The sequence below is a fragment of the Passer domesticus genome, chromosome 17 (assembly GCF_036417665.1).
Source record: "Passer domesticus isolate bPasDom1 chromosome 17, bPasDom1.hap1, whole genome shotgun sequence".
Classification (NCBI taxonomy): Eukaryota; Metazoa; Chordata; class Aves; order Passeriformes; family Passeridae; genus Passer; species Passer domesticus.
Window position 1 is genome coordinate 8,450,191 of NC_087490.1, and position 26,005 is coordinate 8,476,195.

The window sequence follows — 26,005 nt, forward strand, 5'->3', positions numbered from 1 at the left end:
CTGCGCCAGCGCCGCGCCTGCGCGCTCCGCGGAGGCGGCCCGCGGGGCCTGTCGCGATAGGAACGGGCTCGGCGACAGCGCAGGAAAATTATATTTATTGTAGCAGAGGCAGGGTAGCGTGAGCACCGAGCAGTGGGTAGATTCTGTCGCTACTCTTCAAGACACGGAGTGAAAATCCACACTGGCGGCTGGCGGGGGTTGCATCCCCGGGAGCGCGGCCAGCCGCGGGAACAGCGGTGATGGAGCGCTGGAGCATCTCCGACGGGAAAAGGCTGAGGCAGCCGGCGCTGTCAGCCCGGAGCTGAGGGGGGACCCCATCCCCGGCTGCAGGGAGCGCGGAGCACGGCCGGCTCTGCTCGGGGGTCCTGGTTACAGGACAAGAGACAACGGGCACTCACTGATGCCCAGGAGGGTCACCGGACTTGTGCTGCATCAGATGGAGCGCTACTGAAGCACTTCAGGCTTGTCTTTACATCAGCACGAGCACAGATTTGGTTCTTGGACAGGAAAACTACTTAAGGCTAAAGATCATCACAGAGCCTTTGATAAGAAAAAGGTCCCCGTGAAATACATTCGTGCTCAAGAGAAAACATTCACCACCAGACCACCAGTGATTTACTGTTAAATGTGAGAAAAACATTGACAGTGGAAGTAAACTTAGAGAAATCTATATGAGGAACTTCTTTTTCTAGTAGTCATTGTCATCAACTCGAAGGGATTTATACAGATTTGAATACAATCAGAATTCTGGTCGTTAGCACAGGCTTGTCTAACACAAGGAGATGACCACCTACGTTCTGCAATAAATACAAAGTGAAAGCTCAGGTACCAAAAGTACATAATCAAAAGTGCCCCATCTCAAAATTCATAGTTATCAATAGTCTTGACTGAAGACAATTCATATCCTACCACTTAAAAGTTAAAATAAATAGCTCCCCTCCCTTATTTTTAACAAATTATACATCCAAGGTCATATTGTCATAACATTGGGGAAATTCATATTCCTAAGTGTATGGAAATGTAATAAATATAACCTATGTTAGTTATACTGTTAGGAGAAGGCATTTACTAACATTTGCTTGTATACCAAGCTATTCAAAATTATAAAATCTAGTTATGTTTCTGCTCAGTAAACACTCCTGTAGTACTCTAACAGCCATGAGGAATTAAAAGAAAAAAAAAAAAAGACCCCAGAAGCCCCCAAGTCCTCACAATGCAAAGCAAGTTTCAACTTAAACTCTCCTTCCCATCTGGACCTGTAATGGTTTTTATGTAACAATTTTGGCATTGCTTTGGGGAGTGATAAACATTGTTACAAGAGTTAACCACCTCACTGATAGGATCCAAGACCTTTAAGAAAAAATGCAAAAATTTTTAAGTCATCCTAAAATCAAGTTCAGAAAAGTCAGATTACAGATGTATTTGACACCTTTTGCTGCAGATGTTGCTTTTGATTGATTAAAACAATGCAAATAAAAGGGTAACATTATCATTGGAACAGGCAAATCTTTATTACAATTTATCAATATCAATATTATCAATATTTATTAGATATTGTTACCTTCTGATTTTCTATATGAGCTGACAGTTCAGGATTTCTGCTCAATTTAACTGTGAACACATATCACTGGTTCCCAAACAAACCTAGAAATAAATAAACCACTACCTTTTCAAAATTCTGTCTCAGATCTAGTAAAACACTTATTTTTTATGTATCATTAAATAACTGCTCACATTTTTAATGTTACAGTACCTGAGATAAAAAGTCTGTTGAACAATCCCTTCCCTGAGCAGCCAGTTCTTGAATCATGTTTAATACTCTTTTTCAACAGCCTCTCTTCAATAGCATTACCACTTACAAGCCTGTAAAACAAAGAATCCCATTACATCCCTTGTGCTCTCAGCACATCCTTCCAAGACAAGAAACAGTCACTTGAGAGAAGTTTTCAAATACATCTCAGAACTACAAAACCAGCATCTCGTCACTGGATCTGATCCTCAGTGATCATCAAGAATGGCATTTGTTTAGCAAGGGCTGAAAACACCCACATTTCTTTTGGCTGTCCCAACAGAGAAGTGCAGATGGTTTGTTAGATGAAAGTGGGAGGGAAAGACAGGAACAGAAGCAGCAGTGTGGGAAGGACATGATTTTCATTTTCCCCCTAGTCTGAAGGGAAGGGGTATGATATAATCTTTGAAGGCATCTTAAAAGATCCAATTACTTAAACTACTCAACCAAAAATCCTAGTTTCTCCCCAGATCATCTTCACTCTACTTTTGGTTTTAAAACACTGATTTCTTAGCATGAAATTCACCTGTATGTGTGGGTGTCTCTGCCTCTTGCACTTTTGTCACACCCATCTTTGTGTTCCTCAGTGTCATAGAAGACAACAGGAATCACATCTGTGGGACTGACACCTGTGGAGGGAGTGTGGGAAGACAGGATAGCACAGAAGGATCACTTGTCTTGGCTGAAGCTTTTTATGAATTCCTAAAACGGGGAAACAAGCAACTTAATTACAAATTTACATTAATATAGGATAAATCTCTAAACAAACTTTTTTTAACAGAGTGAGAAGATTGGAAAAATTGCTTTCTTATTATTTTCCCAACCTACATTAAGTGTGCAAACATTTCAAGTTATCTGACTGCCCACATTATAGATCTACACCGTTCATAATTAATTTGTCTACCATTAAAGCTATTAATTTATGGTGCAGTCAGCAATATAAAATCTGGAGATCTATTACAAGTAATCACATTATGTCCTATGACTAAGCACACCTGACTGAGTTGTTGTTCCTGTACATGCTCCATCATTTTTCTTGTCTATTGACTAAATCAAATCCCTTCTGTTGTGCTGCCTTGTGTTGCTTCAAGGCAAAGTATTCTTTTATGTATTATACTGCATCTAACAGAAAGCATAATGATGCAATTTGGAATAAAAAAATAAGAAAAACTTCAATATATTGTTAGTGTTTGCTCAAATTGTAGGCCCCAGAGGATACAGAGAATCTTACTGGGGAGGGAAAGGAGCATACTTTCAATTTATCCTCAGGCAATGCCAGGGCACTCCATGAAAAATAAAAGCCCCTGGAGTAAGGCTGAGGAACTGCCAACATAAAAACACCAACTACACTTAAAGTATTAACAATGTAAATAGCTACAGATAATGAAAGCAAAAGCAAATTAATCAAATGGCTATTGTGAAAAAAAACCATCTGCATTTGAAGCACAAATTGCTCATAAACATAGGATAAGTAGTGGTATACTCCTTGGAAACACCCTAAATGCCTCATCAAATAGTAATATGACTGACATATTTCATATATAATTACATATTTGAGCTACAGCTACGTACATAATTTGCTTTAATAAGTAAGGACTTTATGTAAATGAATCTTGCAAATGTCTCAGACTTCCCTTTAGCATTTTCCCTCCTACCATGAGCATCTACTCACTATGAGCTTGAGGAAGAGATCCTCTTACCAGATAATGCCAGCTGTGAGCACCACTCTCACTAACCCTCACTCACGTGAGGAAATGGAAATTCAGGAAAAGCTTCAGGATGCTGAGCACTGCAATCATCTGTGTCAAAATCAGCACCTGCTGTCCCTTCTGCTTTCAGCTGCCAAACTGAAAGCTTGCCTGGTTCTGAATGAGAAATGAAATTCTGCAGGTGACACTCACAGTTAGAGACAGCCCCTGCACAGAGCTGTGACCCATGCTGCTGTTTAATACCTGACTCATGCTGCACCATCTCTGCTCCTCAAGACTGAACTGCAGGACTTCCATTCCATGGATCCATGTGTAAGAAGGATTTGCTCCATATTAATATGGAGGAGCAACAACTACAGCTGGGAACACACAGAGGTCTCTATAAAACAAATCAAAACTTTGTTATACTCATTTTTATCCACTTGGACTATTAAATACTCAAACCCAGTAATATTTGCAAAGAAGCACAAAGCACCTGGCTAAAGGTAATAGAAAGTAAATCAGGACATGTAGTTTTAAGTTAACATCCAGTAAGTGAAAAAAAAAATGAAGAGGAAATCACCACTATCCATAAAGTTACCAAGAGAAGCCTATTACAGCTCCTACTTTTTTTTTTTTCTTTTTTGTCACCATTAACACAACAAATACAAGATATGTCAAAATAAAGTAGCATTGTTATATAACTAATAACAGTTGCCATGGAACTATTGAGAGTTTCAGGTCCTAGAATCATCCAAAATTATACATCTGAGATGCAAATAGGCTCAACACAGAGGAATGTAGTCTGCAAGAAGGATAAAACAAGGCAGCCTATTTATCATTGAGCATTTTACAGTTGTTCACATAAATACCCTGTTTTGGAGGGTAGCACACACTCATCAAATCTGTGCAAAGAACTGCACATGATTTGTCTCAATTACCTGGAAATAACATCCTTCAGGGCAATCTGCTACTGTGTCAGAGTCAGAATGAGTTCCTGCAATGGATCCTTAGAGCCTCTGAAGTGCTGGAGTATGGAAGGCAATTTGCAAAGCCAGCACCACTTGTTAATCCTGGCACAACAATGTGAGAGATTTTTCTTTCACTGATCCCAAAGCAAGTTTCCAACAGGTCTCTGCCATACAGGGGCGTTCTGGAAATATGACACTCATTCCAGAAGAATATTTTGTCCAGGTGTTCCTTCAGTTGTCTCTTTCTTCTGGAATACCCTTTAAATTCAAAATTCTTCTCTGAATCTATTGTAACAAGATAAATCTTATGCAAAAAACCAAACTTGAATAAAAGGATAATTTAGCTCATGCAAGAGTTCTATGAATGGAGAAGAGAGCAGGAGAAAAGCTGACACTTGTGACACAAGGACAAATGTTAGCTTTAGTATTGCAATGAAAAATAAATCTGCTCTTCTACTTTATGTCTACTGGCAAAAATATTATTTTTAGTCAGTAATCTGAGCTGAAAGAGGTACCCAGATGAAGAGCATATGGCAGGAGGGATTCTGCTTCTCTCAACACACAGAAGAAACACACTACACTGTAAAATTCAAGTACACCAAACGTCTGATGCTCCAGTCCTCTCTGAAGGATTACATGGAAGGGGAATAACAGAACTCCTACATCCCTCAGTCATCTTTGGAGTCTGGAGACAGCAAGAGAACTCCCCAGAAGATGCTAATTAGGGTCAAACTTCTTAATGGAGAAAGCTTTAACCACAGGTATGGTTTCAAAAACACTGCAATTGTAAGAGCTGATTTCACAGTAACTGTTTTGTGTGTGCTATTTCTAGGAAACCAAAGATGTCTAAAGAGAAAAAGAATGAGTTCTTCTTCTGTTTTACATATATAGTTCAGCTATCACTTCCAAGTCCTTAACTTCATTAACTGCCAATGCTCTCTTCTGGCAGAACAGCCTAAGAACACGAGGAACATCCTCCTTGTCACCTGTCACAGCCACACGTCACACAGGCCGTCCTGGGCTTCACTGACCATACTCTTCTCAGATCAGGCTAATTTGCTGTAAGATTTAACTCCACATTGCTCTACAGCAGAATTACATTTGCTCTAAGACTCAAAACTGAACCCTCCTGACTTCTCTTCTGAGGGAAGAATCAGGAGCAAAAATCAAATAAGCTCAAAATTTAACTGAGCATTTTTTCTCCCTCTGTCCTTCCCTCCCCCTCTCCTCCCTCCCCCCCAAAAAAAATCTTTAAGTGTTTTGTAAGTACCTCTGAAAAATAACTAGAAGGAGAAGATGTAATTATTCTGCTTAAGAAACTCTATTTCAGAAGAAATTTTCAGAGTTTGATCAAAACCACAAATGACTTCAACTCTTGAGTGTGGCCAGAATGATCAAAACTGAGCTTTCATAAATGAAATGAGCTATTAAACAGTAAGAAGCACTCTGCTTTCCCTCAGAAGACTGAGGGAGAAGACTTTAAAGGCATAAAGTCTTTAGCAATGATCAGTTTGGAAACAAATGATAAAAAAATAAACAAATAATTCTGAATGAACCCTCTCAGCCCTCACAAATATTACTCTTTTTCATCTGTTGCTTTAAAAAAATACCAATAAAAAATAAATTAATCATTTGAACATTACATACCTGTTTGGTTGGAGCTTCACTGGCTCAAGTCTGGGTGATGAAGGGGAGCAGGAGATCTCTTCAATGAGTTTTCCAGATACCTTCAGTTTTGGCAGCATTTGTGCTTCATAACAAGTAATTTGGTTTTCCATCCCAATCATCTCAAATAGAGACCAGTCTGTGTGCTTAAGTTATAGTAAAAGAAAAAAAAACCCACAAAGTAAAGAAATATTTTACTACTATTCAGCTGCAGTTTAAAAAAATAATAGTAATAATAGCACAGTATCTGAGGATGATGAAAAAGCCCCCAGCTGATGGCAGAATTGAAGTGGAACTGGAAGGGCCACGTGTCATGTGACGCTGCAGAGAGCAGCTGCTGTTACTTTAAAAGGTTCCAAGAACCCACACCATGGAAATAGAGCATTGTGCTCATGTTACCAGCAGTCACAAACAGGGCAGCACCCTCAAATGAAAGCTCTGCAGTTAATTCACTGCTCGTAATTAAAACATTTGCCTTTGTAGAACTGGCATTCCAGACCCATCTATTCCCACCTTGACACATTAACCCTAAAATAAAACCAAAAAATTATTTTAAGTTTTTACTCAGTTCTAGATAAAAAGCATATTTCTAAATAAAGAAAATAATTACAACCCCTTTAGGAGTACTGTTTAAAATTTACAAATAGTGAAGAGGCAGCCCCAAACTCCCAGATCCTCAATGGTCACATCCTAACCATGTTAATCCTGCCTATTCTTTTCTGGTTTAAAATATCAAATTCACATTACTCTCTTGGCAGTTATCATCTTTCATCCTCTTTCTTGAAAAAAATCTGTTGCCATCCACTGCATTTCTTCCAAAAGTTAATTGATTATGCTGTGGGGCCTGATGGAGTTTGGGCAGAGGTTTCAGAGATCATAAACTTTCTTTCCTCAGTGAGGAAAAGTTAAAATATTACATGGATAATCAACAGAAACAATTATTCAGTCCTTGGAAACATTCCATGGTGTTTGAAGCTGCACTTTATGAAAAGATAATGAATAATGCATTTTGTGCAGATTTTGTAAAGTTTCTGAAGGACTTCGTGAGGCAGCAGTTATATGAGAAACCAGAAGAGAATCTGGGATGTAGAGCTACTCAGTCTTGAGAACTTTTGGTTTTCCTCCTAAAACACAGTACTCCTAGATCTCATCAGAAGTGCTGGCTGATTTAGTGAGAAATTTCACAGAATTTAAATACTCTGCCAGATGGCAGATGGACAAAATTCCCTAAAAAGTTCATATCAAAACACATTTAGCTTCTGGCATTTTTATTAACACATGTAAGCATCCTGCAACTGCTGGCAAGTCAGCACAAGCAGCACAAATTTTCATTGTCATCCTCTCTCACCCCTTATTTTAAAATGGTGCATACAAAATTAAAATAATGGATTGTTTTTAATTAAAATCTCCTTCTAGGGCTTCATTACAGGAACAAATGCTACTTCCCTAGAGAACGTGTCTGATTCCTTCTCACCCCTTTCCTTTCTTCAAGAAAAATCATGTATATCTGCAGCACTAATTAAAACCAAATGAGAGGCACAGGTATCCACAGAGCATTCTAAATTTAAATGAATACAAAATCTTTTTGCACAGATCCATACCCAGCTGAGCTATACCACAGCTGCCTGAAACACATTATCAAAGTCACCTACAAAAGATACTGGAACTATTTGCTCCTTTCTCCCCAGGCTGGAGTGATAAATTCTGCCAACCACAAAGTCTCCACACAAAACACAAAACCCAACACTCCTCATACAAGATAATATACAAATGTTGTATGAGATAAATGTATAATATACAAATATACCTGTTGCTGTGAGGGCACTGGAGCTGGGACCACAAGCACATGGTTCTTATCCCACCCTGCTGGTTGTACCTGCTGGGGCAGAGCTGGGTTCCTGCTGTGTGCAGCAGGTAAGGAATGAAGCAAACTTGACAAATTTGGTCCATTTTGCTGGTTTTCCTCCTGGCTGATCTGCTGAGCCACTTGAGGGACATGAGGCATTCCACCTGCAGAGAGAGTGTTAAAAATTGCAATTTCAGTAAAGAAAATAGGGAAACGACAAAGAGAACCGAAGAAAGTGGCAATGCAGCCTGTCACAAAGCTGGTGAAATCAGCTTCCACCACTCCCCAACAGACCTGCCTGCCTGCGAGCTCTGAGGTGTGACTCAATCAGCAAGTCAGTCCAGGATGCACTTATCCCCTCTTGAGCCTGACAAGATCTTTGCTAACAACACCCTGCAGAGAGCTGACAACTCCACAACCAATCTCTATCAGGGTATCAAATGACCAAAAGGGAAACATTTCGTGCAACAACATTAATTAAGGAAAGCAACAAATTGGGCTCAGAGGGTACAAATTTATACCCAATGTATGGAAAATGAGACGTGCAGCACTTACTAAGATCTCTAAGATTTTTCTCCAGAGGGTTTTTAAAACGTCTAACAATTGGTATTAGATATAATGTTACAATTACACAAAATCTCATTAAAGCAGTTATCTTCAATTACAAAGCTTAAAACTTACACTTAATCTTAAATCATTAATATAAGCACTAGATGTAACAGCATTATTTTAAAGTTCATGACTTTTTTTAATTGCTGTCACAACTAATTATGAGTCTCTCTGTCAAGTACTATTTTGGAACTGAAATAAAGTTCAACGTAATAAAGTATCTCATTATCAATAAAATGGTGCATTGGACTACCAGTTAAAAAGCTCTACCCACTCTTATATATTGATTTAAATTTTATATTCACTTCATTTTGCTACAAAATGGGGTTTACGGTTGCAGAATTGCTTCCTGCACAACTGCAAAGGGAGTTGATCCCAATGGTCACTGACCTTTAACCCAAATTAACCACTTGAGTTCTTTATGGTCCCAGTAGATTTATCCAGTTGCTGCAGCTCATTCTGAGTCTGGGTATGTTTGTACTTCGAAGAAGATGCAGGATGGCCAAGCCTTCGGCTTTCCCCAGCCCAGGGACCCACGGGCCGCAGTCACGGAGAGAGGCCGGTGCTGTCACACGGGAGATGACGGGCGCTGTGACAGGAGGGAGCTGCCCGCTGTCACTGCCGCCAGTGCCGCCGAGCAGCGGCCGGGATGGCCCGGGCTGCAGAGGGCATTCCCGGCGGCGCTGCCGCGGGCCAGAGCAGCCGCTGACACCGGCCTCGGCAGCGCCCTGGCCCCTCACACCGCTGCGTGCCCCGCTCCCCGCACCGCCACCACGGGTGTCCCCTGTCCCCGCGGTGCCCTGCGCCACCCCCGCACAGCCTGTGACATCCCGCACGCCACGTACTACCCCCATTACCCCTGTGACATCCCTCACACCCCGCACAGCCTGAGCCGCCCTCCACGCCATGTACTACCCCCTCACACCCTGTGACATCCCGCACAGCCGGAGCCGCTCCGCACACCATGTACGACCCCCGTACACCCCTGCGACATCCCCCACACCCCGCACCGCTCCCGCACAGCCTGACCCGCCCCGCACGCCATGTATTACCCCCGTAGACCCCTGTGACATCCTGAGCCGCCCGCAGCCCCCGCGCCCGCCCCGCGCTCCCCTCACGCCCCGGGCCCGCCGCGCTCTCCCGCAGCGCCCCCTCACGGCCGCGCCTCGCCCCGCCCCGCCCCGCGCGGCGATACCACCCGCCTCGCACCGCGGGGGGATCCAGGCGCTCCCACCCGCACAGAGGGGGAGCCGCGGCGCTTAAGTGTTTATTATTTTTCTTCTTATTCACGGTTTTTTCTCTCTCCAAATAGAGTTTCTCTTTGATTTCAACTGTGGTATGTATCACAGCTTTGGGGCTTTTATTGTAAGTGGATAAAGGTAATTTTTTTTCAGATTGAAAGGCGTGGAGAAGCGGAGCATCTTTATGGAAGATAATGCACAGTAGGTCGATAGTATGGACCAGCAAGGGATGTAAATGAAAATCCAGGCAAAAACCCTCTCCAGGGCACTTCTGCACACACTTGCTTTCATAAAATCGAGCAAGGCCTTCACAATAAAATAAAAAGCTGTAAAGAAAACCCAGATAAAATGAACATGGGAATCCTTTGTTAAAGGAAGCTGTGCCCCAAAAAATCCCCCAAAATCTCCCCTAACCCAAAAACATCACCCTGCAAAACCAAAAGAATTGTTTCAGAAGGAACCATAAAATTAAAGGCTTTGGCAAAACACCACTAAATGTGGGAATAAAGAGTTGACTCCTCATTTTCAGTAGTCCCATATTGAAAAGCAAGTCTCCACAGAGACTCAGCAAGGGAAGTGTATCAAGCACTTGTACTAATATCCAAATTCTTGGAGTCTTGTTCTAACCCTTCAGTGGTGTTCTGCAGGCTGGTAAGGCAGGAGGGTGTCATTTCTTCTGCCACCTCCACAGAGAGCTGGAAACAAGAACCAGGAGTTAAATCACTGATGGGGAAAAGGAGCATGAACTCCAGAGTATGCAATTCCTGAAAACACAGAAAATTGAAATTGATTCCCAGAGGATGGCAATGCTGACATGTGCCTCCCTTATCACTGCAGACATCCCCTGCTCTGAGGAGCTTGATGGGATTGAAGAGTTCACAAACCTGATGAAAGCCCAGAGAATTCAGCACCATTTCTTTCCCACTGCCAAGTCAATTCAGCTGTGGATCCTGCAGATGGCTCAAGAGGATTTTGGGGTTACATCTCAGCCAGCAAAGGCCCAACTGCACCTGGAGCTGTGCTTTTATACCCCTGAACTTGCCCAAGCACAAGGGCAATGCTGGGAGGATGGCACCTCCCACAGAAAAGGTCTCATCTTGGAATTATGGCTCAGTTCACGTTCCAAACTGAAGCCCTCTCACCGAGAAAGGAATAATTTCTTTTAGACCTGCAAAGCTCTAGAAAACACAGAAATTTGTTTCAAAACCAAAAGACTTCACAGCAGTCAGCATGATGAGTTTCTAACCCATAGTTTATAAATGAATATTCTGAGTTGGAAGGGACCCACAAGGATCACCAAGTCCAGCTCTTAAGTGAATGGCCATAAAGGGATTGAATCCACAACCCTGGCATTTTTAGCACCACACTGTAACTGAGTTAATCTCAGGGTCATACATGTTATTCCATAGGAAAACCATGGATGACATGAAAAATAAGAGCTTAGAGATTCAGTTTGAGTAAAGGTAAATTATTTTTAAAAAATCATAAGCTCATGAAGTCAAAACTTCATAGTAAAAAAGAGTATATTAAAATGATTTGCCCCATCTTTATGTAGAGATTACACATATTTAAAATACTATTTTCCAGGTAAACATAATAAAAACATTATTCAAATAGCAGTTAAGATACCCTGCATTTCAAGACTTTGTTAAGAAAGCTGCTTTCCTACTACACTGTTTTCAAGTATATCAGTCAGGTGAATCAGTCAGTGGTATAAAAGCCTCTGGTTTTTCTGCTGCACTGTCTTCCCCACCCAATTTCTCCTGGGCATCCAGTTATTGTTCTGCAGGCACACCAACTCCTGTTTCACTGGATTCTTGCATTTGGAAAGGCCACTTTTTTGTAGGCAAAGGGAACTGCAAGCAGCAAGGGTCCCACGTCCAGCCACGTGCTGGCTCAGTCAGAATCATCACCACAGCCGTCGCTGCCCTCGAGGTCGCTGCTCTTCTGCAAAGCAAAACACAAAATATTTGTCAGGGCTGCATCCACACCCACACACTGACCTGAATCACAGACACTGACTCCAAACTTCTCCACAAGTGTAAGAAATACTACTGGGTCCCAACTTCATGGGTTAGACCCTTCTACTGTAATAAACATCTCTGATGGTAAAGATGCTTCATACTTGGGATTACAATTACCAGAGAGGAAATTTCTTCTTTTTACAACATTTAAAACTCCTTAATTACAACCTGCATTATGTGGGAAACTTGAAAGTGGAATGGTAATATGAAATGCTGACACTTAAAATGAATGCAGGTGAGACAAGGGCTTTTTTATGCAAGCCCCTCACAAGCTAAGCTTGGTACACTGTCTAAAGCCAGATTCAAGAATTTTGTCTGCTGCAGAGAATTTATGTCCAACCTGTATTGCAGATAAACCAGGGCTTACTGATACTTGTTTAAAAATGAAGTCAGTTGCACAGAGTAGTACTAAGGAAAAACTACAAATGTTAGAAACTTACAAGGAGACTGAAGTCAGAGCTCCTCTCTGGGAGCCACTCCTTCAGGAGTAAGGCAATACAGTGTGATTAATTTGGGGGTTTATGTATTTTTTTTGAAGTATTTTAATTGATATGACTGATATCAAAGTATTTTTATAAAGAGAAGCTAGCACAGTATATATCTACAGTTCTATATATCTATAGTATATATCTATCTGTACTTATCCTTTTCTTCCCCTCACCACCACTTGCTGAAAATACTGAATCCCACAAATTTAACACCGGCCATTTAACATCCTACTACAAAACAAATTCCAAGGCACTCACACAGTTGACTTCATACCAGCAAGCACAGCTCACTGAAGTGCAAACAGCCTGCAAAATCTCAGCAGAGTCTGTCATATCATGCCTTATTTATCCTCCCCAGACAGCCTGTGCTAACTGTGATGCCAAACCCAAACTTGGTTGTGTCTGTCTGCAGGGAGCAGAACGTGCCTGCTTCCAGGAATACATCAGGGATTGGGAACCTGGCAGCACCAGGTCCTGCCAACACCACCAGCTAAAGGATTCTGAGCCACATGGTTTCTTTGGGTCCCATTTAAACAAACCACCGTGGCTTTTGCTGTGCCCTCCTGTCACAAACCCCCTCTCACATATCCAGAATTCAGAAAAAAACTACCACAAGTACAAAAATAACCCTGAGAAACTTATGGTGTCTTGCTTGTGCTATTCAACAAGGCTGTAAATTTTATATCATGCAATGAAACTCTTTCTTGAACTCAAGCATAAAACAGCAGAAATATAATTTTTCTCCATCTCCAACATTCTCCATTTGCTACACAAAATAAAGCTAATTTTAAGGATTCTGTCAAATGAAAAAAGGCCATTATTTTCTTCTGAGTTGCACTACACAGGAGTTTTAGCCCTGCCCATCATTCATCCTTCAAGGACCTGCCAGCCTTTAAGTGAAATTTCCTTTTTGGAAAAAATGTATTCTACTCCTTTGTTGTATTGCACTTCACTGCTCACAGGAGTTCCTGTTGGCACAAATCCAATTCCTCAATATCCCAGTTACTCAGAAGTTGTTCTGATGGCCTATTTTCAGCTCATGGCAGATTAAGTTAAAAGAGCTGGCCCTAAATTTCCCTGATCCCAAACCTTATCTGGTAACAAAATGAGAATTAGCCCAAAATCAGAGATTACAAAAAGCCACCAGGTATTTAAATCACAATTGTCAAGCTGAAACCTAGACTCCCAAACACTTTCACAACAGCAAAGGCTGGCAATGTGTCCATAATTTCTGTTGCCAGTTTATGATTATGCAAATTGCTTGTGCTTAAAGCTTTCCTTCCACCCTCCTCAACTACTCCCTGTAAAACCCTGCAAAAACAATGTTTTGTACAGTTCATTCCACTATCATCAAGTGCACAAAGACAGAAAAGATTATACACATTTCATACTCCAGATGACTGTAATTTCCACAGCATTGCATGGAAAACAAAAATGGTACAAAGGGAAGAGATGTTTCAACTTGACAGCTTCCATTTGTAAAATAATGGCTTCAGTCATTACCTTTGAATTTTTGTTGTTAGTTTGCATCTCAACAGTAGAGGAGTTGAAGTCATGAATGGGGAGGGTTTTTAGCCAGTTTGCCATGGATTTCTCCTCCCTTTCTGTGTTGATAATGGTAGGATAGATGTACTGCTCCTTGAAAACAGCAATTTTCTCCTCCTCCTCTGTCCACTCCAGTGGCTCATGCAGCCCATCATTCCCAAAACGCCTGTTGTATTTTTCAAAGTGCACTTTCTCCAAAACCAGCCCGAGTCCTGGGGCTTTGGGGACATCAACCTTCTCCTCTCCCCAGCTGCGCTCCATGATGGACTCAGCAGCATAACCTTTCACAACTGCTATCACCAGCCCAATCATCTTCCTGATCTGGTGCATCATGAAACTCTGACCCTTCACTTGGATCACTGCAAATTCCACGCTTTCCCTGACGAAGGGCTCTCCACAGTACATCTCCATGATGTACCTCTTGGCACTGGGGTCCCTGGGGCCCTTCTGGGAGGTGAAGTTGTGGAAGTTGTGTGTCCCTTTGTAGCAGGCCAGCAGCTGATTGACCCTTTCAAGGGTGTCTCTGTCCAGCCGATAAAGCTCCTCCTGCACTTCTTGGTCCTTGTGGGCAAAGGCAAACGTGGGCAGCATGTAAGAGTAGGTTCTGGCATCACATTTGTTCTTGGAGTTGAATCCCCCAGTGACTCTCTTCAGGCCTGGATTTAAAAGTGACATTAGGTTTTTGAAACAGGAGGGTACAGATTGATTGTGATCTCACTCCTACCAACACGAATATTTTTCAAGCAAAATATAAACAAAAAGCAGATTTCTTCAAAAGAACCCCAATTTCAAGCTAACAGAAGTGTGTTAAAACTAAACCCTTTATAAGTAAAATTACAGAGACCTTCTGCAGGAGAAAGCTTTTCTTGAAAACATTTGCTCTGCCCATTTCAGTGTTCTTACCCAGAATTCTGATGTGAGAAGGAAGATGATTATTGATCTTTTCTAAGATGTCATCTATTAGCCTGACCTTCAGTGACACAATCTGTCCAGCTGCAGACACACCCTGTAAAAACCAAAAACCCACATAATTATGTACTTTGGAAGCTCTAGGATAACACTCGCAGAATTGAAATAACCGAATAACAAGTTTATTGCTTGTACTTTAATTTAATAAAGGACAAAAGGAGACGTTTCAAGGAACATTCACTTGCTGCTGGATCTCCCTCAGGCAATGCTTCAGCAGTCCATCCCAGCAGCAGAGGGGTGCAAACCCCAGAGTTTAGCAGAGCACAGCCCTGCCATACCTTATCTGTTCGAGCACAGCGCTGGAAAGACATCTTCTTCATGTCCTGCCCGTGGTTCTCTGGGATGCACCCTGACTGGACAAGGGCAGAGACCAGGTCATCTTCAATTGTCTTGAACTGTGAAGATCCCACGTTTCTCTAACAGGTAAAAAATAAGAAATAGAACAATAACTGGATAAATGCAAATGGAAATTTCATTAATCAAACATTGTTGTGAAATTCCTTAAAAGTTTTCACTTTGCAGCATTAGGAGCCATTCTTTTACAAACCTAACTACATTTTACCAGAGTGTTAATAAAACATCATTCTGATTTAGCTGTTACAAATAAGGACTCTTTTCTAATTTCACTGTGCAACACTTCTGGAAGTTTCTGATTCCTGATGATTTCTTCAACTGCATGAAACAGCACCAATACTGTCCCAGTGCCAGCAAGTCAACAGCTGCTGCTCCAAATCCAGCCTCTGCATATTTTTCTTCCAGAAATTAGACTGGGTTCTTTTGCTCAGTTCACCTGATGTGCCTGTAAGCATGAGGTTTACTGCTGGTGAAAAAACATCCTTTGTTGTATAAGCATGAAAGGCTCCCTTCCCTGTCTGTGTGCAAGACTGTCAGGTATCCCCTGGAGCCTCTGAAGTATTCTTTAAGTGTATGGAGCTTGCAGTACGTGGAGAGGAGCAGCAGATGGAGCAGGATCACCCTCTCGCTGCCAGCTCTGTGCCTCAGACCACCCTGCACAGGCACGTCTGGTGCTGTGACAAAGCACTGTCCCTACAATCATCAGAGATGCATCACTGACCTTTTAAAATTAAGTTATTACCAAGCCAACTGAAGCCATTCACACACTGTTCCTGCCCTGTTTTTTCACACTGCAAATGCTCAACTGTTTCCCTACCCAGGCAGTCTGGTTAAACCTAACAGAGACTCCAAAACAAAAAACAAGCTGGAGATGCTGCTTTGCCAAACCACATACTTGCATGCCATGGTAGCCTTTCCCTGAATATGCCATCAACAGCACAATCTTCCTTTTGGGTAACTTCTTATTCTGATCCTCTGCATCTTCCTCATCCGCATCGCTCTTCAACTTTTTGTTCTGATGCCCGTTTTCTTCCAGCCTTTGAACCACCTCGCTGCTGCTGTTGAGTCTCTTTGTCTGGCTGGCAACCGCGGCTATCACATCCTCAGCCATTGTAAGAACCTGCAGGGGAAACAACCGCAGATGGGACGAGCATGAACGGCAGGAAACTCGGGCAGAAGGCGACAGCTCCGCCCCCGGGGCCGCAGAAGGCGACAGCACATGAAAAAGTCTGAGGCAGGGAGGGCGAGCATCCCTGCTCCCCCCCAGGCCGGGCCACATTCCCTGGCGGAGGCAGGCAGGGCCTGCGCTGCCCGGACACCCAGAGCGGGGCAGGGCAGGGCCCGGCAGTACCCACGCTGCGCTGCCGCCGCCACGGCCCGCCGCACGCCGCGCTCCCCGGGGAGGAGAAGGCGCAGCTCACGACCCGGAGCCCCCACGGCAGCATCGGCCCCGGAGCCGCCGGGCGGGAGAGGCCGCGCCCGCCGCCCTCAGCCCCGCGCCCGCCGCCGCCAACACTCACGCGGGCGCTGCGCCGCGACAGCGCCGCGCGGGGCGCACGCTACGGCGGCCGCGCGGGGACACGGCGGGGAGGGCGGAGGGAAGCGCCGTGAGGGCAGCGGGGCGGGCTGAGGGAAGCGCCCTGAGGGAAGCGCCCTGAGGGCAGTGCCGTGAGGGTGGTGCCGTGAGGGAAGCACCGCCCGTACAGCAAACCGAGCCTTTCCCGGGTCTCTCTCTCTCGGTGGGAAAAGGGATGGCGTGTGAAGCCAGCTCTGCTCCCAGCCTGAGAGCCCGCCCTGCTCCGGTGTTGGTGGTGACCACGGTGGGGGTATTGCCCTGCTCAGCCCCACCTCCTGCGCACGGGTTCTAGCGCGCCCCAAAATTGTCATATTGTTAAATAAACAAAAAGCAGGGGAAAGGCGAACTAACATTCCGGCGGTAGGTGGTGGCTGTGTAAGTAAAGCAGCCCATTTTCCCTTATCCATGGGGACACGGGCGCTGGCAGCGCTGCGGTCCCGGCGAGGCGAGGACAAGGAATGGCTCAGCAGGCACACCGTGAGCAGCGACACTCACGGCTCCCTTCCCAGAGCCATGTCACATTGGTCCCCCTTCCCACACACCTTCTCTGGGTGTCGGAGTCAAGCATGGGCACCTCTGGCTCCACTTCCCCTCAGGATTTCCTCCAGGCAGCTTGCTCAGGCAATCCTTGCGCTCGTGTTTTGTGCAGCAAGTTTTATCTGCAGTGATGCACTTCATGGGGGGGCTGAGCTCAACAGGAGCCCTTACCAGGCCACAGCATGTCCCTCCCAAAAAGCCAAATGCACCTGGAATAGTTTTTTGCTACAGTGCTCTATAGGACAGAGCTACCCGTGGGTTCCCTGGCATGTTGTGAGATTATTTTATTTCTATTTATCCATTCAGATGGAACATAGAAAGATTGACACTTCCAAGCAGGCCAGATTATCACAGACCTATTATTTCAGCTAATAAGGGGAAGAAATGCAGCACGTCCTTTTCCGAACTGACACTTGTGAGTTATTTCAGGAGTGGGATGGAGCAAAGGGGAGATTTATCACAGGGTCCCAGCTGCACTTTGCTAAGAGAAGTGATAAAAGATGGCCCGTCACAGTGCTGTGCTGCTGCCAAGGGAAACAGGAATACAAATGTCTCTATCACTGCAATCAGGGTGTCTGAATCTTTTTTTGCCTCATTTCCTTAGGAAGTGGATCTTATGCAATTGTCTGTCCACCATGTCCCTTCCTCCTGCTTCCCTGCCCTGATTTCTGAGTTTGGTTCCTTTCAGTAAATGTGAGAGAGGGAAGAAGGCGCCAGTCAATATGGAAAACAGTGATGGGACAGGAGAAAGACTTGCATGGGTATCCCAGGAGGGAAAAAGCTTTGGTATCACAGCTCCTTACCCCTTCTGAGAGCAGCCAAGAAGCTTCAAAACAGGCAGCACAAGCTGTGCTCTTAACCTCTCGCAGCATACACTGTAGCTATGATATTTTATGAAAAATCTTCTGCTAAGATTTTTCCCGTCCTGAGGAGCTGAGAGCCTCAAAAAAGAAATATAAACAATAACTATCTGCTGCTGTGGAATGCAACAAGTACATCTTCCATTGACCCGTGTAGATTATTTTCAATTAGTGACCAATCACAGCCACCTGTGCCAAGGCTGTGAGCAGTCACAGGATTTTATTATGCATTCTATTCTATTCTATTCTATTCTATTCTATTCTATTCTATTCTATTCTATTATTAATCTTTGTAACCTTCTAATCTATCTTCTCTCTCTGTTCTTTTGTATAGTTTTAATGTAGTATTTTAATATAATATATAACATAATAAATCAAGCTTCTGAGAAAAATAGAGTCAAGCCTCGTGTCCTCACACTTGAGGCATTCACCGCAAGAATGCACTACCTTCTTTTTTTAACTTACGTATTTTACCTTGAAACACCTATGTATAATCTATTTTACCTTGCTACCAAAAGCAAGGGGAAATCAAAGTGACTCGCCAGTGGAATCAGACCCTCAGTAGGTCCCGAGTTCTCTCGGCACTGAAACCAGCATGGCCAGAGCTCTCCAGGTGCCAACCCCTGGGGCTCGCAGACCCCTGCCCTCTGTCGAGGGGCAGCAGAATGGCTGCAGGACGGGGCTCTGGAGTGCTTTTTGGGGCAGTTCATTCAATTCTCCGCAGCCCGCACGGCGCGGGGTGCCCGGGTCGCCTGCAGATGGGGCTCTGGCAGCGCGCACCGCCACCTCCCCGCTGTCCCGGGAACAGCCCTGGCCACTGTGTCCCCGGCCAGCAGGCACCTCTGGCACTCCTCCCGGCCCGGGGACACTGCAGGCTGTCCCCTCCGGCCCGCAGCTGGCTGTCCCCTCTCTGAGCAGCCTGCTCCTGTTCCTGTGCCAATGTCACCCAAGCAACTTTCTCATCTTCCTCCCCACGGCCTGCTTTGGAAAAAGGAGGTATTTATTTCAGCAGGATTTGCTTTCAATTCACAGAGAAATTAAATTTCTTTTAAATCGATAAAAAAGGCTCCAAGGAAACCTTGTGTTATGAAAGATGCTTCCTTCCAATTATTTTCTGTTAAAGGGAAGGAAAAAACTGCTAAACTGATGTTGAGTTTAAGGGCTTTGCTGCACAGCACTAGAAGTTCAGGAGATACCAAGTCTTGTAGTTAAAAGCCATTTACATCTATGTTGGGAACTGGTGACATACTGAACTCAAACAAAGAACAACTTACTCTGCTCCTCCCCAGCAGTTGTATTGGGCATTAGCTGGAAATGTGAAGAAAAATTGTGCACATTTGGGAACTCAGTTACTCTCTGTCCATGGTAAGAGGAAACCTGTGTTTAATATATGCTTCAGCCCCTTCTTAGAAATACACTGTTTAACATGTTTTTAAAGGCATTCAAATCCCTTGCCAGGTTTCATCTCCCAGGAGAGGGGGTGGTTCTGACTCTATTGTCCCTAAAAAGGCTGTTTTTAGAAAGAAATGTCCCAGGGAAGTTTGCATCTCTGCACTACGTGCCATTCCTCACCCAGGGAATGGTACCCATGCTTAGTGCTACATTTATGGAAATAAATCTAAATAAATCCAACTGCTAGCATTTCTCTGGAGAGCACGAGGTCCTGCCCTGCAGAGCTATGCCAGGGTATTGTCTCCCTGCACAGAACCCTCCTGGAGTGTGAGGTGACCAGGCACAGGGGGCCACTGCAGAGAAGCCAACATCAAGTTAAACACCAGAGAGCTCAAACGTGCTGAGAAGGAGTTAACTCCTAGTGAAATAAAGCTTTAAAAGAGCTGGAAGCTGAATAATTGATCTTTGTATGGCCTTGGTTCAACACCCACCCACCCGTTTCTGCTTCCTTGATGTCACTGTCACCTCTGATCTTTCAGAGTTGAATGAGTGTGTTTTTGCTGACGTACTTACCAACAACTAAATATAAAATGTGGGAACAAAGCCAAATGCCCTGGAAGAATTGCTCGGGTTTGTTTTCTCCTAGAATCAACAGCAGCATGACGTCACAGTCAACATCCAGAAAGTTGTGCAATTTCCACTGGTGCTTTTGAACTGTCCAGGTCCCATGGTCCAGTGCTTTTAGAAGAGAGTGTGTATTTCTGTTGTTGAAGTTTTTCCAGCTAGCACTTTCCCCCTCTGCTCTGCTGCCTCTGAAAGAGTCCAATGGATTCAGCAGAGAGTTCTCTATCTACACAGGCATGTGACACATGGGGGTCCGTCTTTCATTTGGCTACAGTATTTTCACCCTTTGAAATTCTTAATGGGCAGCTTCAAAAGAAACCCCCCTCCCTTACCCTCAGCATCAGAAACTTTTACACGTATTATGTACTACTATCTCATGCTGCAGGGAACAAACATACACAAGGGTTTCCTACAAAAGGGAAAAAATGTTAAAAAAACAAAAAAACCCCTCATCCTGCAAACCCTCAAAAAACAAAGACCCAAGTGTGCTGAGCAGAAAAAAGAAGCAGCAGCATTTGTAATTACTCAGCTCTGCCCAGCTTTCCAAGGGCTGCCGTGGGGTCTTGCCCAGGTTGTGCCACCACGTTTCCAGCACACAGAAGTGCAGTTTCTCAGAGCTGACCCCAGCACTGATGGTGCTGCAGCTCTGCAGGAGAAAGGATCGACTTTCCCTGCATGTGAGCCAGCATCAACAAGAGCCCAGCGTTTCTAGGCAGGACTGTTCTCACAGAGCAATTCCCTGGGGTGGGAAAGGCAGGGCCTGGAAACAGAGCTTATAAACAGGGCAGAGCAAGAAAAAAAACAATTCCAGCTCACGGTAAATGATGATTTTGAAATAAGATTATTTCTTACAAAACCATGACACTGTGCAGTAACTGTGGGCTGATGCTGCATCACACAGGGCCTGGTGGGCAGGACTTTCCCCAGTGATGCTCATGGGCAACAAAAACACACAGAGTTCAGCAAGTGGAGTTTTGGGAAATGTTTGGTGGAATTATGGTATTTGGCTTCTGAAAGTTTACAGCTGTGTGGCTGAAATTTCTGCAAGAATGGAAGGACTGGACTAATTAATTCAGCACCTCTCCCACATCCCAGATGCAAGGCTTAGCTTTTCCTCCTGCAGTATTCCAATCCAGACAGAACAGGGACCTGTCCTGCACTGAAGTCAGGACCAACACTCTCAGCATCCTCACTGTCCCTTTTGCTATGTTCAGTGACTTTTGGCAAAGTTACGTGGGCAACTAAGACATGTGCCTGCTCTGTTCAAAAACCAAAACTGCAATGCATACAAACACAGCAGGAAAATATTTACCACTGCAGGAGGAGAGGACAAGTAATATGGACAGAGAAACCAGGAACTGCAGCTCCCACCCAGCAACTGGCTTCACCTTTCCCAAATTCACGGGCTCCATGTGAATTCAAGAAAGGTGGCTTTTCTGCCCCAAGCTTCACCTGCTGTGATAAGGGCACAGAAAACAGCCCTTTCTTACCCAAATTTGAGGCAGGTAGAACCACACACATTATAAAGGCCTTGCTCAGATGCCACCTGAACTGGGATCATAAAGGACTGAAAACAGGCCACTAACAATTTCAAATCAATTTTATTGTCTTAAATCGGTGTTGTACAATTTAAAGCAAAAAAAAAAGTCACACAAAACACAAATAAAAAATGTTGACAAAGTATCAAGCATTACCTTATAAAGAACATCATCATACGCTCTCACAAACCTGAAGGTACGTGTAATTAGACTGAGGTTTCTTGAAATCTATTAAAGACGCCAGACACAAACGCTGCAACAGCAACAAAGCCATGACAATAGTAGGTGGACTACACTAGCAACTTCAGCAATGGCTGGGGGTTGGTTTTTGGGGTGTTTTCTTTCTTTTTTTTTTCCTTTTTTTTTGCATACCTTATTGTCTACAAAGCAATAAATACTTCTCACCAAAAAAGTTGGTTTCACGCTACATGCAGTTAGATAAAAAAGAAAGTCACCAAAGTGATGGCAAAATAAATCACCTTTTTTTTTTTTTTCCTCCCCTATTTTTGGGGTTATTTTGTGTGGATTTTTTGTTGGTTTTTTCTTTCTTTTTTTTTTTTTTAATTCAAGCACAGTGGCTAAGTTTCAAGTATTGAGAGAAAAAAACCCATATATATACACGTTTGTGTTTGTGTGTGTATCTCTACCCATGCACACACATACACACACACACACACACAGAGCCTTGCATGTATATACACAAACACATACATATATATCAGTTGTAGGTCTGTAAACCACAAGTTTTAATTGTTTTTGGAGCAATATATACTTGTATACATTGAATGTGGACGATTTTGATACATTCAAGTAATGAAGCACAGCTGGAAGGTTAGTGCTGAGCTTGCCACACACACGGCTCACGGGGGCAGCAGGCGTGGGGCTGGGCTGGCCCCTCCTGGGGCTGTGCCCCAGCTCTGGGGTGCAGGGCTTGCTATGGCAGAGTCAGTCCTGGCTTGGTGCTTCCGTGCTGCAGCGTAGCCCTTTGCACAGCTGGCCAAAGCCTTTCAGAAGCAGTCTGGGTCTCCTCGGCATTGCTGTCCACAACAGGCTGGGGAAGTTGGTTATTTTTGTCTTCTTTTTTTTTTTTTTCTTTCCTTTTTTTTTCCCAGGCACAAGCACAAATGGCCACAGAAGCAGCAAACTGTGAGCCAAATACTGAAGTATTTGTGAAAGCTACACTTCAGCTTCCCTGGTCGGGGCAATTGGAAATATTTTAAAATTTTTTTATTGGCACTTCTGCTCTGTGAACAGAAACACCCATGCTGCCAAATGCGGTGCCAGCTCCAAAGCCCATGAAGTTGCTCCTGAAACTCTTGTGAAGTATCACACTGAACGTGCCAATCTTGAGAGGAAAAAAAAGCAATGAGGACTTAACCACCATGTGCAAAATATTTTTAGATCCCCAAAAACTAAGCCTGAGGTTTCGAGTTGCTTTCGAAGATGCTTTTCTGCCCAGCGCTACCACAACAGTGCCACGACTCTGGAACGTCACACTCATGCTCTCACAGACAGATGGAAGGCAGGCAGCTCCCTCTCACACACATGCTCACAGCACCCGAAGCCTCATCCAGAACTCCAGCCACTCGCACCCGCAGTCGCATTTGGCTACAGAGTCTCCTTGAAAGAAATGCTGAACATAAAACTGAATGCTATGGGATTTCTTTATAAAAAAAAAAAAACAAACCCCAACAAACAAAAACAAAGCAGCAAATAACACTTCTTTAAAAATGCGTTTCCAAGTGTGTGGGATCCTTAACGCCTGTTCTTCAGCTCTTAAAAAGCTTGGAGCTTTGCAATGACTGTCCTTAAAAGAACATTTAAATAAAAAACAAATCTTGGTACTGCCAGACTGCAAGTCAGCTTTGCCTGGTGTGGAGGAGGAACAGCACAGACTCTGCAGTGCTCTTTGCCTCACGCTCACGAGATACAGTACAGTTAAATACGTACAGTTACACACAAACCATATCAATATCAATATATATTCACTCTTAGGAATACATATTAATATACGCACACACGTAGTGCAATAAAACAACCAGGAAGCAAGGAAAGGAATAAAAAGAACAGCATTCCTAACAGTCGTGATGTTCCTGGGTTGTTGTGTGATGCAAAGTCAACTTCTCAAAGTTCCCATAGTGTGTAAAGTGCTCCTTTGATTCACAAAGCTAGTGTTTTCAGTTTGGGGGGCTCCAGGGAAGGGGTTATTGAGCCAACAGCTGAAAGCAGGACAGTGCTAGTGCTTCCTCCAGGTAGGAACGTGCTGACAGGAGAGCTCAACAGCCACGAGTCTTTCACATTGATCCCACTGAGCCGGGGGACCAAGGGAGGAACGGATTCATCTTGGCTTCTTACGAACACAGGAGTGTGACACTTTCTGCTGCCCTCCTGTTTCCTGCACAGCCCCTTTCCCTGCGTTGTTTGCCCATCCAGGCAGGCAGACAGGGAGCCCACGCAGCAGCCATGAGATTTCCAAGCTTCCCAGCAGCCACACATCCTCTGCCTCACTCAGCGAGTCTGTTGAGGTGGGAGCTACTTCACAACGCAAATTCCCTCCTCTCCAAGCACTCCAAGGCATAAACACAAGGAGAAAGGACAAAGGAGAGAGTGGAGGGGAGCCTCCAGTTGCCAGAGAGCTTGAAGATGCCTGGCTCTCAGCTGGGAAGGGAAAGTACACAGACTGGCCTTCATGTCTGAATGACACACTCGGACATCAACTGAAGCCAGCAGTTTCAGCACATCCATTGCCTGCAATGGACACAGCACTGGAATACCCTGTTCTTAAGCAAGAGGGATAGGCAGCAGTCTTATCCTTCAAAGTGCTGGGAAGAAGCAGACTTCTATCCTTCACCCCCTCTGACAACGAGGGAGACCGTTCCACATCAGCCATGTCTTCACCCAGGCCTTTGGGCAGGGAAATATTTGTGCTTGCTGCAGTCACACGTCCCCACAAAGGAATCTGAGTCTGTGGAACAACTTCCCAAAACGTCCAAAACCAGAACAGTGAGCAGTCCATACTGCAGGTGTCCTACTGCCAGAGTGGTTTCCCACCACAGCACAGGCTGTTGGGGACAAAGCAATCAGCTGGGGTGAGGTGTGTGAAGGACAACACCACTGGAATCAGGCACAGAACCCCGACAGCAGAGCCGACAGCCTGCGCTCGATGCACAGCTTACCTGGGGAAAAAACAGCACAAGCAATCAGCTTCTCACTTTCCTGCCAATGCAAAAACCACCACTGGAGACTGAACAAAAAAGGGAAAACAAACAGGAGAATTTCAATAAATCCAAGCAGAACTTTGAGAATCATCACCAGGTACTGAGGAGGGCAGTGAAGACCTGACCAGAAACACCCTGCTGGGAAGGGACAGGTCAGAGGGTTCAACAGCCAGAGATCTGACAGTGAAAGCTGGGAGGCAGCAGTTCTGACAGAGGTATCAAGATTTTACAAAGGATGACCATTCTCTAGGAACAATTTATTTACTCCCAGTTACTGGTGCAGGTTCTTCCAGCAGGCAGAATGGCTCTGGGCCTCCAGTGCCATTTGCCATGGCTCACACTGGGAGAGCCCATCCAACATCAGGTTCTCATCACCTGAGCCCAAGAATCTTTCAGAAGCTAAATGTTTGGTGGAATTCATGCCTCTCACAGGAATACTTGCTGTATTTCTAGGTTCATCATTTTACTTTTCAGAAATATGTAATCATATACCTGACATCTAAAATGAAGCATGCACCCACTTCTGCCTATCAGAGAACAGCTCAATCAGGAAGCTGGAACTTGCAGTACCAGGATAACAACTGGGAAGAGAAATCTATTACATGCACTAACTGTATCTCTGGATCAAAAGATGGGATCTAGGTTTGGTAAGAAACAGCACAACAGAAACTGTTTAGTATTACCTATTGATTTAGCTCTCCAGCACCACACACCACCTGCCCATTTCCCTGTCTCCTCCAGTGAGCCTCCTGTCAGCTGTGGAAGTTGGTGATAATAAACTGACTGACTGCCTGGGAACCAGAGATCTCTCCTCTTGTTACCTATCCAAGGGCTCTGCCTCCATGGACCACTAGAGTTGTCCACTGCCCTGGATGCTGGCCTGAGGCAGGCAGTGGGTGGCCAGCAGAGGGGACAGGCACATGGTGTGCCAGCTGTGGGCACAGGGACACTGCTGGGACTGCTGCAGGTGGGCTGGGATGGCTGGGGTGGAGCACAGCCCTGGCCAAGCCAAGCTCCTACAGATGATGGTTATTCCCCATCCCCTCTTCCCACCATTCACAGTGAGAGGTG

The 26,005-nt window shown here is 44.4% G+C and overlaps 3 protein-coding genes and 1 non-coding gene across 11 annotated transcripts in view; all 4 read right to left on the reverse strand.

Moving 5' to 3' along the window:
* Positions 1-9: 9 nt before the first annotated feature.
* LOC135282757 (E1A-binding protein p400-like) lies at positions 10-9,523 on the reverse strand. Of its 5 annotated transcripts, none has more exons than XR_010348799.1 (9): positions 8,959-9,517; positions 7,921-8,123; positions 6,096-6,259; positions 4,419-4,706; positions 3,742-3,877; positions 2,316-2,418; positions 1,754-1,863; positions 1,562-1,644; positions 72-365 (listed from the first exon to the last, which is right to left on the reverse strand). XR_010348799.1 is itself a non-coding variant. In XM_064392807.1 (8 exons), exons 5-8 carry the CDS (start codon positions 3,758-3,760, stop codon positions 157-159), a joined length of 441 nt encoding a protein of 146 aa, XP_064248877.1. In that variant the 5' UTR covers positions 3,761-3,877; positions 4,419-4,706; positions 6,096-6,259; positions 7,921-8,123; positions 8,959-9,520; the 3' UTR covers positions 10-156. The 5 variants fall into 5 exon arrangements, 2 of the variants coding, with proteins under 2 accessions (XP_064248877.1, XP_064248878.1); XR_010348798.1 differs by lacking the exon at positions 72-365 and adding an exon at positions 601-797; XM_064392807.1 differs by lacking the exon at positions 1,562-1,644 and having other exon boundaries at positions 10-365; positions 8,959-9,520.
* On the reverse strand, positions 2,975-3,113 carry LOC135282931 (small nucleolar RNA SNORA49). Its single transcript, XR_010348903.1, has one exon. It is a non-coding gene; the product is annotated as a small nucleolar RNA SNORA49 (small nucleolar RNA).
* A 1,791-nt stretch (positions 9,524-11,314) lies between the features above and the next one.
* PUS1 (pseudouridine synthase 1) lies at positions 11,315-16,852 on the reverse strand. Of its 3 annotated transcripts, none has more exons than XM_064392470.1 (6): positions 16,710-16,852; positions 16,085-16,309; positions 15,114-15,251; positions 14,770-14,872; positions 13,825-14,522; positions 11,315-11,756 (listed from the first exon to the last, which is right to left on the reverse strand). In XM_064392470.1, the coding sequence occupies exons 2-6, from the start codon at positions 16,298-16,300 to the stop codon at positions 11,706-11,708; spliced, it is 1,206 nt and encodes a 401-aa protein (XP_064248540.1). In that variant the 5' UTR covers positions 16,301-16,309; positions 16,710-16,852; the 3' UTR covers positions 11,315-11,705. The 3 variants fall into 3 exon arrangements, with proteins under 3 accessions (XP_064248540.1, XP_064248539.1, XP_064248541.1); XM_064392469.1 differs by lacking the exon at positions 16,710-16,852 and adding an exon at positions 16,545-16,703; XM_064392471.1 differs by lacking the exon at positions 16,710-16,852 and adding an exon at positions 16,541-16,683.
* A 4,908-nt stretch (positions 16,853-21,760) lies between these two features.
* ULK1 (unc-51 like autophagy activating kinase 1) overlaps positions 21,761-26,005 on the reverse strand; it is a 75,583-nt gene continuing 71,338 nt past the window's right edge. For both annotated transcript variants that reach the window (XM_064392141.1, XM_064392140.1), the window contains exon 29: positions 21,761-24,892. In XM_064392141.1, the coding sequence (XP_064248211.1) occupies positions 24,837-24,892 (56 nt within the window). In that variant the 3' untranslated portion in view covers positions 21,761-24,836. The remainder of the gene's footprint in view (positions 24,893-26,005) is intronic.

Excerpts from the sequence above, each read along its gene's own strand:
- PUS1 (XM_064392469.1), bottom strand. The coding sequence starts at position 16,634 with ATGCTGCCGTGGGGGCTCCGGGTCGTGAGCTGCGCCTTCTCCTCCCCG. Across the intron at positions 15,252-16,084 it reads AAGGCTACCATGGCATGCAA|AGAAACGTGGGATCTTCACA; the intron begins GTATGTGGTTTG and ends TTTACCTGTTAG. Across the intron at positions 11,757-13,824 it reads CTAACAACAAAAATTCAAAG|AAGAGCAGCGACCTCGAGGG; the intron begins GTAATGACTGAA and ends TTTGCTTTGCAG.
- LOC135282757 (XM_064392807.1), bottom strand. Across the intron at positions 1,864-2,315 it reads AGAGACACCCACACATACAG|GCTTGTAAGTGGTAATGCTA; the intron begins GTGAATTTCATG and ends TTTGTTTTACAG. Across the intron at positions 366-1,753 it reads CAACAGACTTTTTATCTCAG|GACCCCCGAGCAGAGCCGGC; the intron begins GTACTGTAACAT and ends TCCTGTAACCAG.